This window comes from Rhipicephalus sanguineus, unplaced genomic scaffold (assembly GCF_013339695.2).
Source record: "Rhipicephalus sanguineus isolate Rsan-2018 unplaced genomic scaffold, BIME_Rsan_1.4 Seq1063, whole genome shotgun sequence".
NCBI classification, from domain to species: Eukaryota; Metazoa; Arthropoda; class Arachnida; order Ixodida; family Ixodidae; genus Rhipicephalus; species Rhipicephalus sanguineus.
Genome location: NW_023614257.1, coordinates 151,125 through 168,074, shown reverse-complemented (window position 1 = coordinate 168,074; position 16,950 = coordinate 151,125). Strand labels below are relative to the sequence as shown.

The 16,950-nt window shown below is 47.5% G+C and overlaps 1 protein-coding gene across 1 annotated transcript in view; it reads right to left on the bottom strand.

Annotated features, from left to right (window-relative positions):
- LOC125756498 (uncharacterized) overlaps positions 1-11,005 on the bottom strand; it is a 103,507-nt gene extending 92,502 nt beyond the window's left edge. The window contains exons 1-2 of the mRNA XM_049411344.1: positions 10,935-11,005; positions 6,257-6,514 (exon numbers count right to left, since the gene is read on the bottom strand). Coding sequence (XP_049267301.1) covers positions 6,257-6,485 — 229 coding nt within the window. The 5' untranslated portion in view covers positions 6,486-6,514; positions 10,935-11,005. The remainder of the gene's footprint in view (positions 1-6,256; positions 6,515-10,934) is intronic.
- Between the last annotated feature and the right edge of the window lie 5,945 nt (positions 11,006-16,950).

The following is a 16,950-nucleotide window of genomic DNA, read 5'->3' as shown; positions in this document are numbered from 1 at the left end:
AGAGACGCCGTAGTGGAGGGCTCCGGAAATTTCGACCACTAATTATATTTGTAACTCGACAAGTACTCACCTAATTGTCAAAATGTCAATGAGGCGTATGTAGGCATGTTCAAATGGCATCTAACTGCGCTACTTTCAACAACGTGCTAATTGCGCGCTCATTTTTTTCCGTTTGATGAAGAAAGCCCGCGAAATATGAAGTGACACGTGACTAGACTGTTGCGCGCGTCGAGAACCAGCGCCCTCAAGCAGGCTCCCTATGAGGTGACAGAATCAAGGAAAAAATGCAGAAAGAAAAAAAATGCATCGCCCTATCTGCCATTACCCGGCCTAAGAAACGCACCGCTTGGTTTTACAGAGTCAGGCCGTAATCAGAACACCTGCCGCGTTATCAATGAGAACAGTCGGCCGTCAGACATGGATGATTGTGGCGTACTATCAAACGGAATGAATCCCTGCGAAATTGCTCGCATATCGTTGGCGCTACCCCTGCCAAAATGCGGAACGGACAATAGGCAAAGCAGTTGTTTGCAGTAAGCTTATTTGAAGGCGCCGGTTTCCTTTGCGAATGGAAGCGTAGTCACGTGTTATTTTTCGTATTTAGCGGGCTTTCTTTATCAGCTGGAAAAAATGAGCATGTAATTGGTACGTTGTTAGAAATTGCGCAGTTAGATGTCCTCGAACATGCCTACATACGCCTCATTGACATTTTCACAATTAGATGAGTACTTGTCGAGTTACAAATATAGTTATGACTAATTAATTAAACCTCATTAACGAAAAAATAGCAGTGTGTATTCCAGTGTACTAGGAGCAATATGCAGTACGTTTGCTTCGCGTAACGCCGTTCCTCTTTTTTTAAATCGTGCTGCGTGATAGCTGGGACACCCTGTATATAATGAACATAAGAGCACTGCATCTCTATGTTACACTCAACGAGAAAAGTTAGGTTTCACTAAAACATTTATGGCTCCATCTGGTAATCACGCATTTCTCATAAAAAGACTTAGTAAGGCACTATAATTAATATGGCTTTTAAGGTGTTTTAAACAGTTGGTATGCAATAACTTAGCCTAGCTTTACCGTAGTGTGTACGTATACGCGGTACTAGTACTTGCTTGTTACGTATGCTGTAGTCATGACGAGTATGTTCCTTGTCCTTTGGGAGCTTATTTTCATGCATATGAAGACAGTTTATAGTGGTATAACCTGGAAGCTTTAAGCAAATTCTATTTATTGACTAGGGGAGCAGTGCCCAGTAGGCCTGGGTGGCCACTAAATTTATAAGGATTCTTGACAGCTTCTTTCGCAGCTATTCTAGCTTGTTATCATTGGTGGTCGTTGTTGTAAGCAGGACTAGGGATTAATATGAAATAGGGGAATAAACATTAACATAATATATAGCAAACTTTAGGCTCGGGAGAATAAATTCTCTCAATTTGTACAGCCAAGTGTTTTGCCTAATTCAGTCGTTAGCTTGCGGACATGCGTGTCCTAAGACCGTCCATGTCTTCCTGCACTTGCCTATATCTGCTAAGACCTTCAATGTAACACATGTCAATTCAGTATCGTGGGCCTTTTTTGCCTAAATACAAACTAAGGCAATGTTCAAAAAGACATCACGCATTTCTCGCTCTATGCGGACAATGATGGTGAGCTACTGAATCACCATTTTTGTCATTCGTAATGGTGAATGTTTAAGAAACAGCGTCTCTAGGGCGACTATTATATTTATATTCCCAATGCCTTTATAAGATCTTGCTAAACAGCTTGTGTGGGCTACAGGCCGGAAGCTTCTCGGACATGGCTTTTCTGCTTTCTAGAAAGGTGCTACTGCGTACTTCCACGGTTTCCGGCATTACCCATGTGTCTCGCATCGTGCCTCAAAATGCTAATGGGGCCTTTGTGGGTGCATGCGCGTCAGGTGAGAAAGCTTTGAGTAATGTCTACGACCATGACCGGCTGCTGTTCTTCTGCAACTACTGTATAGTATCGTGTTTATTCCATGCCACGGTAATATAGGTTATTCCTCCTCATCTATATCATTTTTGTGCTATATTAAAGCGTTGGAGTAGGTTGACAATCTTGGGCACAATGTCGGGACATCGGTAAACAAACTAATATTGCAGACAACGATGAGTTTTTACATGATTGCTTTCTGTTCTAGCGCGGTCATCTGCAGTTTGTCCCTAGTTGCACATTCAAAGGAGCGCTGTTCTGTCGGTGTCAAGCGCTGTTCTTTCAGTGTCTGAAAAGGGCTCTGTTCATTCGGTGCCTGCATTACATCGGCATATGCTTCTGAAAGGAGTCAATTGTTTCTTTAGATCATAAAAGCAGATCTTGTACTCCCTGTTAGCTCAATTATTAGGTTTCTTTTTCCTGTAGGGCCAATACAATTAATAAAATGGATGGCTTCTTGTGAAGTTTGTGTTGTGTGTACAGAGAGCAGGTTTCGGAGGTGTTTTGTTGATACTGGATTTGGCGCACACGCCTTTTCCACTAATTGAGCGATAGGCATACCAGAACAGAACCTTTGGCCCTTCAGCATCGCCTTGGATTCGAGATGCACGGTCGCACATTTACAATTTCGAACCGTGCATCAAGAGAAACATGACGCTGTTACAACTAAACATGTATGTCATGTTTGTTGACGACTTCTTGGTCATTTCGGCGAATTCCAACTCCCCGCACTTAGATTTGTCTCAGGAACATCTCTAGAGGTTTACCGCTCAGCTGAAGAAACCTCTTCGTATACGGCGCCTCTGCTTGTGCTCAGCTATCGGTGGGCTTAATTCGTCACGCTGTCCTCATTACCAACACATGTGGTCTCATAGATCTCTCGCATATGCCCTTCCTGTGTTAGTTCAAAGAAGACGACTCAATTTCTCAAAAAACGAAGCACACAGTCACAGTGCGGTAACCACATGTCAAGGGATAAGGCAAATAATGCGATGCCTGTAGCGTGCGCCGCATGCGTTTCTTGTACGGGGTACAGTACCTTCCGACTAACTTCTTTTGTGTTGTTAAACAGGCTTTGGTTGCTGCGTATACTTAGGACTGCTGAATAGCAGCATGAACGCTATTGTGTAGCATTTAATTAACACGCTGTAAATAACAAGCATTGCTCAACCGTTCAAGGCTACGTAACCTTGGTGTATCCGATCAGATGATGTCACAGCTTCAGTGGCCAACCACCATCACACCGCTTACTGTAGACTTTGACAGCGAATCTGTATTTGACTAGGCGAAACCAAAACTCGCCCGTCCTATGTACGCTGAAATTCTTAGCTAGTGTGTTACGCAGAAATTGAACAAGCCGCACTACTCGCCGCTGACCCACTATACAGGGTGTTTCAGCTAAAAAGCACCAAGTATTAAAAAATTAAACATAGGTGCTACAATTCTCCAATTAGTGCAGTATTGTTCTGAGCTATATAGAGCACGCCTAAATGTTATTTCCAATCCGTCAACCTCGGTAATTAACAAAGATTGCCCAATGAACCTTTCAAATAGTAACTCTAGAGAAAAGTTCTCGCTACAAAAGCTGTAGAGCTTGTTCAAAAACATCGAATTTTTAATCTATGCTAAGATAACTCCCCTGCTTAATTTTTTTCCGGCCTTTATTTAAAGAGCGCGAATTTTCAAAAATAGAACGTGGCTGCCGCCTAACGCGCGGCGCTTTTAGTGCCCTAAAATGTAAGTTGAACGAATTACCAAAGGCTGCTCCACGCACGAAGGTCGGTTGAGCAGGCTGCCGGTGACTGCGATGGACGCTAAGTGATGATATAGGCGCGAAAGAGTGGCCGTCACGTGTGAGTGCATCTTTTATCTGGGTCATCCACTACGCTGTCACCCTCGCCCCTTCCAATGTGTTTCTTCATTGGTGCGAGAAAAAAAATGTCTACCCTACATCAAATGCTACCTACGGTATCATGTAGCATTTGCTCCGTGGCTGCCGCTTTTTTGTTGAAGAATTTTTAGTTGTTGAAACGGTATGCTCATTTTGTCGCTTAACGTCCATCGCAGTAACCGATAACCTGTTACACCGATCTTCGTGCACGTTGCAGCCTTTGATAATTCGTTCAACTTACATTTGTGGGCACTGAAAGCGCCGCGCGTTTGGCGGCAGTCACGTGGTATTTTTTAAAAATTCGCGCGCTTTAAAGAAAGGCCGGAAAGAAATTAAGCAGGGGAGTTATGTTAACACAGATTGAAAAATTCGATGTTTCTGAACAAGCGCTACAACTTTTGTATTGAAAAGTGTTCTCTAGAGTTCTTATTTAAAAAGTTCATTGAGCAATCTTTGTTAATTTCCGAGCTTGGCGGATTGAAAAAAATCTTCTGACGTGCTGTATATGGCTCAGAACAATATTGCGCTAATTGCAGACGCGTAGCGCCTATGCTCAATTTTTCATTACTTGGTGCTTTTTAGCTGAAACACCCTGTATATGAAGTCAAAAACGCATGCGCCACGGAAATTGGGCAACTGCCGCTACTCACCACGTTCGCACTAAAATGAAGGGAACACACATGCACCAACATCATTTCTGAACACTCGCGCGCCAAGATGTGACTAGGACTAACGAGCCGTTTGGATGAATCCAGTGATAGACACCGGGGCAGCACGTTTCAACTTCGCTGGTTAAGCATCAGTACGTTGTACGTGCGAGATAATTTTCTTCGCCACACGTAGAATGAGACATGCATACAACGCAAGCAGTGACGCTTGGGTCGCACATATGCATTTCGGAATTCGCATATCTGTCTCTGAAGCCTATGAAGTGAATCACTACGTTGAAACGTATATAAACAAACTCCAAATACCTGTGTTGTCGTAGCAGCACATGCATGAGTAGCGAGGCACGAAGCATGTCTTGTTGTCCCGGTTTCTGTTCGGGCCACTCGTAGCCCTGGAGCACGAGCTCACCCCACATGTACTCGCGCAGTTCGATGCAGTTCTTGGTGAGGATGCGGTTCCACAGCTCCACGTCAGACATGAGCCAACAGGGCTTCTCGTCGGGCTCCCACGTACAGGAGCGTTCGAAGCGCACATCACTGTGTAGGATTCCAGAGCCGTCTCCATCCGCATCGTCGCTCTCAGCGCCGCACGGGCAGCTGGAAGCCGTAAGCGAGCAGCAATTAGCACTTGGACACAACGCACAGAGTGATCCAGCTAACAAGCTAGCTGATGGGCGTCAGTAGAGCCTCCGCTGCGACCTTGAAGAACGATCGCTGTACTCCTCTCGGTACATACACAGAACGCTTCCCTGCATGAATGTGGCTTTCAAGCTCAGCCAAGGTCAATGCCAGCGATAGACCGTCAGCGAAGCACTAGCGTGGCGCGTTCGCGGAAAAATAAATACGCCATCTCCGGCTAAAGGGGACCATGAGGCGATGCGAAGCCGGAGCACTTGTACGATCGCGTTCTGTTGGCGTTCGTTGGGCATGTACCGGCTCGGGCATGCTACCTACCTCGCGTCGTGAACGCCAAGAGGAACGCTACGCGCGTCGTGTCTTCACTCTAGCCTGAAACATATGAAATATATGAAATAGCATGAAATAAATGAAACAACACCTGGTTTTAATGAAAGAAACTTGCCAGGAGGCTTCTGGTCCTCGCCCCGGTTTGTTCAAAGAAGATTCCTATAAAAATCATCCTCATCGTCCTGCACACGTCATCCGGTTTACGGGCCAGAACTAGCGTGGCCAAACGTAATATGATTGTGGCTTCGAACAGAACACAGAAGTTTTGAGAGGAGAAGACACGCACATTTTTTTTTAAGTGGCGTTGCAATACATACTCGCCCAGCTTTTACTTTTTCTCAAGCAAGGGTCTCAAAAAACTGTCAGAGTCCCTTAGGCATTCACTTGAGACGACTCGAAGGCGAAAGCCATCTTTTTCTTAGTCATCTATTGATCATGCCCCGCCACCCTTCGAAAGCTTTCTGCACTTAACGTGCTTTCGCACTGCCTCCAAGATTGAAGGCACCTCACCTGGTTTAGCGATGCCTCCGTGATCGCACCACCTTTCACCAAGCTACTACACCATGTGATGCCACGTTACGCGAGATCGCTGTGACGTCATAATGACGTCACAAATTTTTGTGACCTGTGATGTCATCACGTGATGATGATTTTTTGCATTACTTGTCCCCGACACCAGGGGACGTCGACGGTTAAATTTCGCATTTGATGTGGCATCTAAGGCTTTCGCCTTAATGGCGCGATAGCATAAATGAATAACAAAGCTCCTCACCGGACTTGCCGCCGCGTTTTTTGGAAGCGCCGGAGGAAGTCGACGACGAAGTGGATGGTTTAGGAGAAGGCTTGGGCTTTCTGGCATCCAAGGAACGACTGAATTCCTTGAAGATGGTGGTGACATCGTTAAGACTCGGCTCGGTATTTACGCAAAGGCCCTGAAGCAAGGCCATGTAGTCCGGAGTTAAGATACTAATGTCTGAGCTCTGCGTTGGTGGTGACGCCATGCCGCTGATGAAAAAGGAACAAACCGGACCTGGGCCATCAAGTAGAAAATATGGATGAAATTGCCAAATTGTATCACTGAAAAAATCCAGCAGCCAATGAACCAAATAAATAATTATCTATTGCCTGAGAAGAAGGCAACAATCACAGCGCAACGATAGCTGCGAGCACATTCTTGCTATAGTTGAAAATCTCATCCGCGTATTTAACAGGTTCACTCATGGCTCAATCAGTGTTTACTTGATCAAGATAATACAAAAGAATGGTTAGGAAAGTACACGAACCATTAGCCTGTGTGGCTAGTTAGTGGTCCAATCTATACATCAGTATTTTATTACATGTCAGGAGCAGAGGTGCAGTTAATATGATTATGAATCTATTGCCACACACGCTCCTTTCTTTGTATGTTTTCTGTTACCGGCCTATCGCACGTGAAGCTGCTGCCTTGCGCAAAGAGCGCCAGAATGTCTGGGAAGATTCCAGATTGTAGTTCATTTTTTTAAGATTACGAACATGACACGAATAGTCAAGATTATTCCAGAGCTTACGCGACCACCAGTGATCAGGCTGGAAAGTTCGATGCCTGATATATAAAAGGCTGTGCATCCCAGCGATGTTCAGTTTTTCGACGGTCTACGCTCTGTTCGCCGCTATCGGTGTACGGTGGGTAATGCTGTAGTTTGACTTGACATTTCCCGGCCACAAGTTGGACCAAATAAAGAGTTCCTTCTTAGACACGCCGACTGCTGCCTTCGTCGACGTGACGACCCGTGACACTGTATACAAATTCAGTGACAGGGTAGCTTGAAAGGTATATTTTATCTAATTAGATACACATGCCAATAAATACTAAATTGCTGCAATATTTTAGGTACACAAGCAATCAAGAACAAATAAAGGCATACATTGTAAAACTAGAGAGGATAGGGATACTAGAAAAGAATTAACAGAATTTGTGCACGAAATTGGCAGCGTTGAAGAATCAAAAGAATCGAGCGCACATGAGAACTAAAAAAGAAAGAAAGAAAAATATACCAGGCTATTTACGAATAAACCAGGGTAGATTTCAGCGTACTCGCTGGTGCTCGAATACGTTCGAGATTGTGCTCCGCTAAAGAAGAAATCTCATCGGCACGAACAAACATTTGAACATATTCCAACAATTTCGATTAAACCAAGGTACCTTGTAGCGAGCGATAAAGCTTAGCAATGTTACCCGGTGAAATGCGGTAACCGTGGAAAAGTTCAACGTGCACACGCGTCAATCACATCGCCTAAAAATATCGCCTCTATGCTGTAAACAAGACTAAAATTGTAAATGTAAACTGTAAAGGGAACTCACGGGGGAAGTAAGAAATTAACTTCAATATAAACATCCGCTTAGCGGTCTTCATGTTTCGGGAACGCAACATGGACTACACCAGCTGCCGCAGTGTTAATATGGCTACAGTGCTCGGCTTCTGACCCAAAACTCTCTCTAGCCCAACCTTACGTGATGGCTACCATAAAAATTATAGTAATAAAGTAATATATCATGTGGAACTCACTCTTGGAGAATTACACTGCCTGTAGCACGTTACCAAAATCTTTTTTTTTCAGCGCCTTACTCGGCATCCACTCTGCCTCTTCGATGAGAGTGGATGCAGTCATGTTTTGTGTCATGTTTTGTGTTTGGCGTCAGAGTTATTTACGTAGAGCGGCAGCACAAAGGCCAGCCATAACACGCTGCAAGGTAACAGGTAAAGCGGACCCTCCATTCCATTATTTCGAGTGCGCGTGCTCATATGCGCGTGCTCATATGCGCATGCTTACGCCTTTTATATCTGTCGAGCGACTATCAGGTGCTTTTTCTGTCTCGCTTCACACAGACCACCACAAGCTTTTCCACGTTGACGTGCAGCCCCGTCCACGTCCGCACAGAGCTCGCGAGGAGCGGGCCTTGCTCACGAGGGCGACACCTTGCAGTGGTTGCGGGGTCTGCTGTGGCTTGCCCAAGAGCATGCGGCCTAATAGAAACGCAGTCCTGCTACGCCCAATGCCAACGTTGACACGTGCCCTTGTTTACCAGAATTTGGACTGGGCGCAGCGCTTGCAGGTTCTCGTACCAAAGAACGACGCGTTTCGTGCAGGTAACACACGCCCTACTCTTTCAACAAACATGCACCTTGCCCCTGTGCCGAGATACGCATCCACATGAAAAGTGATACCTCGGGCAATGCGCAGAGCCGGCAAACAAACGCGCTTACCAACCTCATTTATGGTTCAAAGCAATGTGTCAGATCTGCAGGTCTACTAGGGCCGTGTATGCAGGCCCACCATCAGGCACCGCAGCTGCCGCGAGCGGGCGCCTCGCGAGCAAAGCCGGCGGCGCTGTATTGTATCTGCTAAAGCACTCTCAGAATGGCAAGCCACCTCGGTATCACAACAGGCCAGTCAGTAGGGTAACACCTCACTTCTCGGGCATTTCGCCCAATGACACGCGATGCCCGACTGTTCGCTAATCGTTGCTCGACGATAGGTACGGGTGAACGTCCTAGGTGACACATTGCTCCGCACGGCACTCAAAAGCCATGCTCGTACACACAATCTTGCGCAAGTTTTGATGCCATCAGCCCAGGGGAGCCGCCACTGGCGTACTAGCAGTCATGTTTTGTGTTTGGCCTCAGAATTACCTGCGTAGAGCGACAGCACAAATGCCAGCAGTAACAACACGCAAATCGGGCGCGCGGCTTTGCTCCACTGGTTACAATCATGATATGATAGCGCACGCTGTAGTTGCGTTAATTCAAACCACCTAATTTACACCACCTGCATTTGAGCCTTCTTTAACCTTGTATTTTAGCCTAACACAGGGGCGCTCTTTCATTCGTCACTACCACCACCCCAATCGAAACGCGGCTGTTGTGGCCTGTAATCTGCCTTTGAACCGATTTTACGCTTCGCAGAGAAGGATGTCATAGTGTATGCGCTACTCAACGACTCAACCGCTAGCACAACGACGCTAGCTCAACGAATATTCAGTTAGCTATCCATCTTCATTGGCCGTATGGCCGGGTTGCCCAGACACTGAGAGGGAAAAGGTCATAAACCTTTGTGTAATCTCCGCCGAATGATAGCCGATATGAAAACAAACATACGAGGGCGCCGAGTAACAGCTTAAAAATTGGGGACCCTTAATTCGCCTTAATAGTTGAACGCGATAGCGAAATCCGGCCCCTAGTGCGCACTTCAACCACAAGTGCATACTTATTAATGTGATTGTTACGCCACACACGCACGCACGCGCGCGAATTTTACAGGCTTTCGATCTGAAGCAAGTCGCATGGCCTCCAAGATAGACTACGCCGCGCGCCGGCCCTCTCGGATGCCATGAAAGTCCGAGACATATTCTCACAATGCCTCACATGGCAGCACATTATCAGCGTTTGCTGCGTTGGCTTGATATGTTTTTTCCCTAGATGGACATATTTGCCATTTTTAGAGCTGTTTGAAAGTTCGTGTGGTGTATTTAGGGCGATGGCTGCACTATCCCGCTTTTTTCGACGTAGTTTGATATGCCTCGGAGAGCGAGTGCCCTACCGTAAGGGCTCGTTTTCTCCGTGACACCTGCCGAACAAAATGCGTTAAGAGACTCCTTCTACTAATGGCATTTATGTAGTGTTTTTGTCCGCAGCAGCTACAACAACGTCGTGGCTTTGTGGTAAGACACCTGCTTGCCACGCGAACGGCCTGGGTTCGATCCTCATTGGGACCGAGATTTTTATCGTTTTATTTTATATGCTACTTTCTCGATTTTCGCTCACGTATGAGTTTTCGCTCACAACCAACGGTGCCGACGCCGACAGCGGATTTCTGCGACACGAGCTCTCTAACGCTACCGCGTTAAAATATCTCCAAAGTCGAACGTGAACATCTGCGTGAGCGGCTGTTCACATAAATTCTGCTCGGGCCCAACTGCGTTAAAAAGATTACACTTCGTGGTCACTGTTCCTGTTGATTTGGAAAGTTGTACTCTAACAGCGTTGTAACAGCTTTAGCAGTGATCCGGTGCTGTACCAAATCACAAGGCGATTCTATTAAATAAAGCTCGAGCTGATAAGGACCACTCAAAACAAAGGAGGCTTAGTCGTTTAGAACACGCTCAGTTCATTTTCTTTTCCATTGCATCCTTCTTCGTGCTTGTTTTATAAGCTCAGTTCTGGCGCTATAATAATCCTATCGTCGGACGTATGGAATAAAATTTTCTGCCCCACTATAACATCCCTTGCCTTTTTTCGCTCTTGTAAACGCATCTCTAGCAAAAAAAAAAAAACGTCACATTAGGCGTTTCGTTTATCCGCACTCTTTAGTTCAACCTGCCATGAAAGCTGAAACGGAACATAGCTTCACGTCATCTGGATAACATCCGCAAGCCCCGTTTAATCAAGACGGCACTCGGAATTGAGGCTTACCTTGAATAGCAGGCGATGATGGTCCTCTGTAACGTGGCTCCCTTGAAGTATGGCGGAGTGCACAAGCGGCATGGATTGAGGACAACGGTTTCACCGCTTCATATTTCACCCGCTACCCGTTGCTCATTGTGGTGAATGTTACGAATGGGCACTACCGGCTGCCTCTATGACGTCAGCGAGGGGAATCTGCATCCGACACCTAGATCGTCACGCATACTGGCGATTCATTACAGTCTTACGCATCCAACGCGTGCTACAGCGCACAAACACGAAATGGCGACGCATGTTTTCTTATATGTGCATCACATTGGACCTAGATGGTTGGCGATCCGATTACCGATATAACAGTTAACGGCGCAACGTACAGCAGGAGGCGGCGCGGTATGTTTTTTTCCAAAGAACCTATGCGCAACTAGCCTGCCTAAGAGGCGCGACGGCAGTTTTGTGTGCCAGCGAGAATTCGCACATGTAATGATCTCTGTAATATTGGAAGCGAAAGCTTGCTACAGACATGCCCTACGACCGTTAGTTATCCATTCGCGGAGCTAACTTCCTGCAAGACATATTGGGCCGCAGTGTGAATGACGCGCAAGACGTCGTATTTAGGTTCCAAGTCACACCACTGTTCTTCACCTCGGTCCTGAAGCTTTTTCACCTCGAGTGATGTTGGACCTCGTCCGGGATCGGTCCACCTTTGACCGATCGGCGATGACAAATGATGACGTCATTATGTGACGTTTTCGGGTAACGTCACGCTTGCTCGAAGTCTTCGAGCACTCGTGAGATTGTTACCGAAATGTTTGGGGAAGAGTCGACGCATGTTTAATGTTCTTTGACGGAATGAATGGATGAATGAATGAATTCTGATAGGTATCTACTTATAAGGACATGATCGTAGCCTACCCACGTAGGTGACAGCGAAAGGCGTCTGATATTCAAATGGTCACGCGGCTGGCTTGGCTGCCGCTTACACTGCGGGCCATTACGTGATGAGTTCCTGCACTGAATCTTCTGTGACGTCTCGTAAAGTGCAGCATAAGAGCGGTACATTAGTGACGCGGCGCATGAGATTCGTCGAATGAAACTTATGGTTAATACTTGACCCCAATGTGAATTGGAGACAAAGATATGCCGTGTGTTTAACGACGCAATGTCAGTAAATTACTCGTTCCCAACAGTTCAAAACCGTTCACTCCGTCTAAAATGAGATGTCTCATGAGCCAAAAAAGGCGCATAAACGTTAGACTGCTGTCAACATCGTCCTCAAGATTTATTTTTGTTACCCATAAATAACAAAACCTTCTCATGACCCTCCTTCATCATCACCATTGGACCACAGTAATACTGATACCCGAGATTTTATTACACAAAACCACGATGTGATTATGAGGCACGGCGTAGTGAAGACTGGAAATTTCAACCACCTGGTGTTCGATAATATGCGAAGGCACCCCACAGTACACAGGCCCCTGACAATTATCCTCCATCGAAGTGCGACGGCCGGATCGAACCCGCGACCTTCGGGCCACCAACCGAGTGCTGTACTACTGTACACCCTCGGCGGACAATCCACTACAACGTAAAGATGCATGTAGGAAGTTAATGGGCAAGTATTTTTTTCGATTTATTCCTGCCAAACGCAGCACTTGAATGAAACCGCCAACCCGTCTTAGCCGTCAGCAACACAGATCATTTGTCTTTTCACTGCCGTTTTATCTAACGTTTGCATATTATTAATATTTTTTGGTTTGGACACATATAAAGCACGAAGACACAGAGAAATAGGGAGGAAACAGGCTGACAACTGCCACCTAAAGTGTCACACACGCCTGCCTGGTCCTTCGGGAAGGGAAACATAGTGGACAGGAAAATAGGGGATAAGAAAGAGGAAAGAAAAATATGGCAAACTACTCTCAGTTATTTCAATACGCATTAAAACTATTTAACATAGATAAATGATGAACTCTATTATAGTGTAAATTTCCTCATTTGAGAGACTACAATTATAGGTTTTGAATTACAGGTTTAGAAAACACAAATCAGTCGATGCCTTCTACAAATATTTTTACCAATTTTCAGGAATACGTTTGGCATATTACGGACGTGGGGTAAATATGCCAACACAGGCAGTATCAGTCGCTATACGAAGCACGGATCTCTTCGCCTAAAGTGTTCCATGTGATGCTTGTCCATTCGTGTGAAACACTAGTGGTGAATTCCATTGGCGGATTTGGAGTTCCCGAAGAACTCTACGCCGGAGCACTCCACTCCGGCGGAGACCAACCAAAGGAAATCTGCCAATGGAACACACGCCCTCGCCAGAGCAAACGGTAGGGGGTGCTAGCGCACACCTGCTTCGCAAGTGCCCAACATTCATCGCGGTTCGCGCAGTTTTCGCCTTCACGGGCGCGAGCGGAGAGAACGGGTGCGGTCGGACAGCGCATTTCATCGCGCACGCGGAACGCCACGCTCTGCGCACGCGCCGGACCTTGCGACTTCTGGTCGAATCCGCCGCTTTTCGCGGAGAGAGCTGCTCCGTGGAGTAAATATGGCGCAGGAACTGCTCCAGATCTGCCAGTGAAACATACAGGGAGCACTGTCACTCCGCCCACGGCCCTCCGCCAATGGAACAGACTTGCTCCGAATGGAACAGGAAAAGCTACCGGAAGTGCTCCGAATCTGCCAATGGAATTCACCATAGTATGAGTGGATGGCGCCCTGTCGTTCGCTTTTACCTTGGCGCTTCCGTTGCAGTATGGTTTCGTGGTTTCAGCAGACGCAATGACGAGCACTACGATACATGTGCACAAGGATTCGCGTTGCGCAATATTTGATATCACCATAGCCCGTGGCCCACTTCCCAGCTTGATCCACTGGAAGCGTTTCACATCTGGAGGACCTCAATTGTATAGAGGAGTGATGCCCGCTTCGGTGGTAAGGTCGTTGCGGAGCGTGACTGCTGATCCCTAGGTCGCCGGCTCGATTCCGGCCAAGATAGTCCCATTTCGATGAAGGCGGAATTTCGCGAAAGTGTGATGTGAGTGCACGTTATTGAACAACAGTTGGCCGAAATTCATGGAGCCCACCTATACAGCGTAGCTCGTAATCATATCATAGTTTTTGCACGTAAAAGCCCAGACATTTTTGTTGATAGCTTGCTCGTGATTTCATGGACGCACAACATGGCTTCAAAATGACGGCTTAGATGACGTCTAAGGAGTATAATCACGCGGTGATTAACCTGCTTCAGTGTGATAACGACGTCGCTGGAACGTTATTTGGTCTCTGTGCATAAATAACGAAGGAACCAGCACGCGATGTACAGATAACACCAGCGTGAGAGCACAATGTTCGCGCCCCGCCACGTTGCTGCTCCAACGTGGCTGTTCCAGTGACGTCAGTTCAACTGATCTATAAAGAACGGACGGCTGTGTAAGCATGTGGAGATCGCGTAGCTTCGCAATTTTCAGCTTTTAAAACTGCCGAATGTGCACTTTTTTAGCACGCAGAACTGTCATTCTGCGACACGTGCTCTTATCTGAATAGAAGCGTTGTCTAAAGCTTGTCTATGATGTGCTCTAGGTGTGCGAAACGAAGTTTCACTACAAAATTTTAAGTTCAGCGCCGACTACTGAATACTTGTTAGCTAGTGTCAAACATCTTTGGGCCGCCGACAACTCTAGCATTATTGATTGGTCCTGGTTACGGCACCTCAGCATCCACGGGACAGGCACTTGTAGGTTTTAGGGAAAGCCAAAGTCAATTTGTGTCAAACCCAGCTACAGGCGCCAAGCATACACCTTTACTACTACCACTGTTAATGGGACGTGACATGGCAAAAACTTTGTTTGAGTACTGAGGAACTTACATCTAGGGGACCCGGAGGCTTCCCAGATTAAGACGGTGGCTCCGCCCACGATGGGACCGGAAGACGAAGTCCCGCCAAGATGTCGGCTCCGTTTCTTATTAAGGTGAAAGCCTTAGATGCCTCTTGAAATGCGAAAACTGACCACAGGTGTCGGCGTCAACAAGAGTGGTGAAAAGTCGCCGTCACGACGTCACAGTTTGCCAAAATTTGAGACGTCACTTGGCGACGTCGTCGCATCACAACATCGCTTGGTCAAAGGTGGGCGGATCATGGAGGCAGTGCAAACAGGTGCAGTGCAGAAAGCTCGCAATGCCCCTGATCCTGGAGGCAGTGCCAAACCACTGTAGGTGGAGAAAGCACTCGGAATTCGGCGGGGAGGATCAATACGTCGACTAAGAAGAAAAAGAAGACGCATTTTGCTTTCCAATCGTCTTAAGCGAATACATACTTGACCCTGTGACTTTTTTTTTAAATACGAAGCAGCTTTTGCGCTGGGCTTTGTCCCTAGTTCCATTGGCAACCGTCCGCTTTCTAAAACCTACCAGAACCATCTGTAACATATTGAGCGTGCGCTCGCGCTAAGGAGAAGACTTCTTCCTCTTGTTCTTGGACTGCCTTGATGATGGTACGTGCAGAGCACTTTAGGGGCCCGGGCAGCCCTATGCTGTTCTAGCTTGGCGTAACGCAGACAAAACCACGTGTGCTGGCACGCGCTAGCGCGTTCGGGCCTGTGTAAGGGGCTGGGTAGGACGCTGTGGCCTCTCCCCCTTACACTCCCTCAGCAATCACGTGTTGGCGTGGGGAACGAGATTCTGCAGACGCGCGATGAACTCGCGTGGCGTGCTCCAACAAGAGTTCGGAACTAGTAACAGCAATAGCAACCACAGTGAATTCATGGTGTGCTCCACATGCAAGGACGCGTTAACATCGGGCAAGGAGCCCGTGAAGAACGGAACTGTAAGTCGACCCATGCGCTTCTTCGGATCCCCACATGGTTCCCTTTAGTGGGAGAAGGTGTTTTTTTTTTAATGATGAATGGGAGAGGTTGCTGCTTTATGCCAGCACCGGCTACTCCTTCTTACTTAGCAAACAATATGCACAACACCAAAATAATAAAAAGTGCACAACATATGTCGTACAGTAGAACACACGATGGGCAAATGGCGTGCGACAGCACACAAGTCACGAACGCGAGTTCAGGCAAGTGAAATAAGTTCACTCTAATGATCATAATTTTTCGGGTTTTACGTCCCAAAACGATGATATGATTGAGGGACGCCGTGGTGGAGAGCTCGAATAATTTCGACCACCTGCGACGGTCTTCCTCCTGTGGACCCCTGCTCACACCAGCTTCCCGCTTGCAGGCAACCAGGCGGCTTACACCGCGGCTCGAGGTCTCACTCACCGAGCCGCGGCCGATTCAGTGGCCGCCTCCACCTCGAGAGTGGGGCGAAGACAACATCATTAGGAACACAACAGCAACCGTAATGGTCGGGGGCGATCGCCTCAGCACATTCAGCGACATCACACAACATTACAGACTAAACAGACGCAGATACCCTCCACCACACGACAAATAAAACAAAATACAGGCCGTAACTTGGAGGTTACTACAAACAGACACTTACCCCCCAGCCCGGCGATCCTACCAGGCCCGCAGCCAGGAATTTTTTTCGGGGGGGGGGGGGGGGGGAGGAGGCACTTGCTGAAAGCCTTGGCTATTTGAGAAAAACGCTTATTTCCACTATTTATTTTAGGTAAAACACTATGTATCTCAAAAATTTCGGGGGAGGGGGGGGGCGGGCCCCCCGCTTCCCCCCTCCTGGCTACGGGCCCGGATCCTACGCATCTGTTATCCGAGCATATACCCGACGGACGCGTCTAAAGCGTGCGGGGAAAGAGCCACACTGCGGCACATGCTTTGGGAATATGCTGGGAGAGCTGATGTCGCTGCCGCCGCTCACTTTGAGACGCATGTTAGGCAGGAACGAACTCCGAGAGTGCTCCGACAGTGACCACAGCCCCGCCGTGGCTGTGGTCACTGCTGCGGATCGGCTACATCGGCGTCGCTGCCGCTGGGAGGCGGCACTAGAGCACTGCACGGGCCCGGGCCGGCCCGCGGGCTGGGCCGGGCCGTCCGAAGCGTTT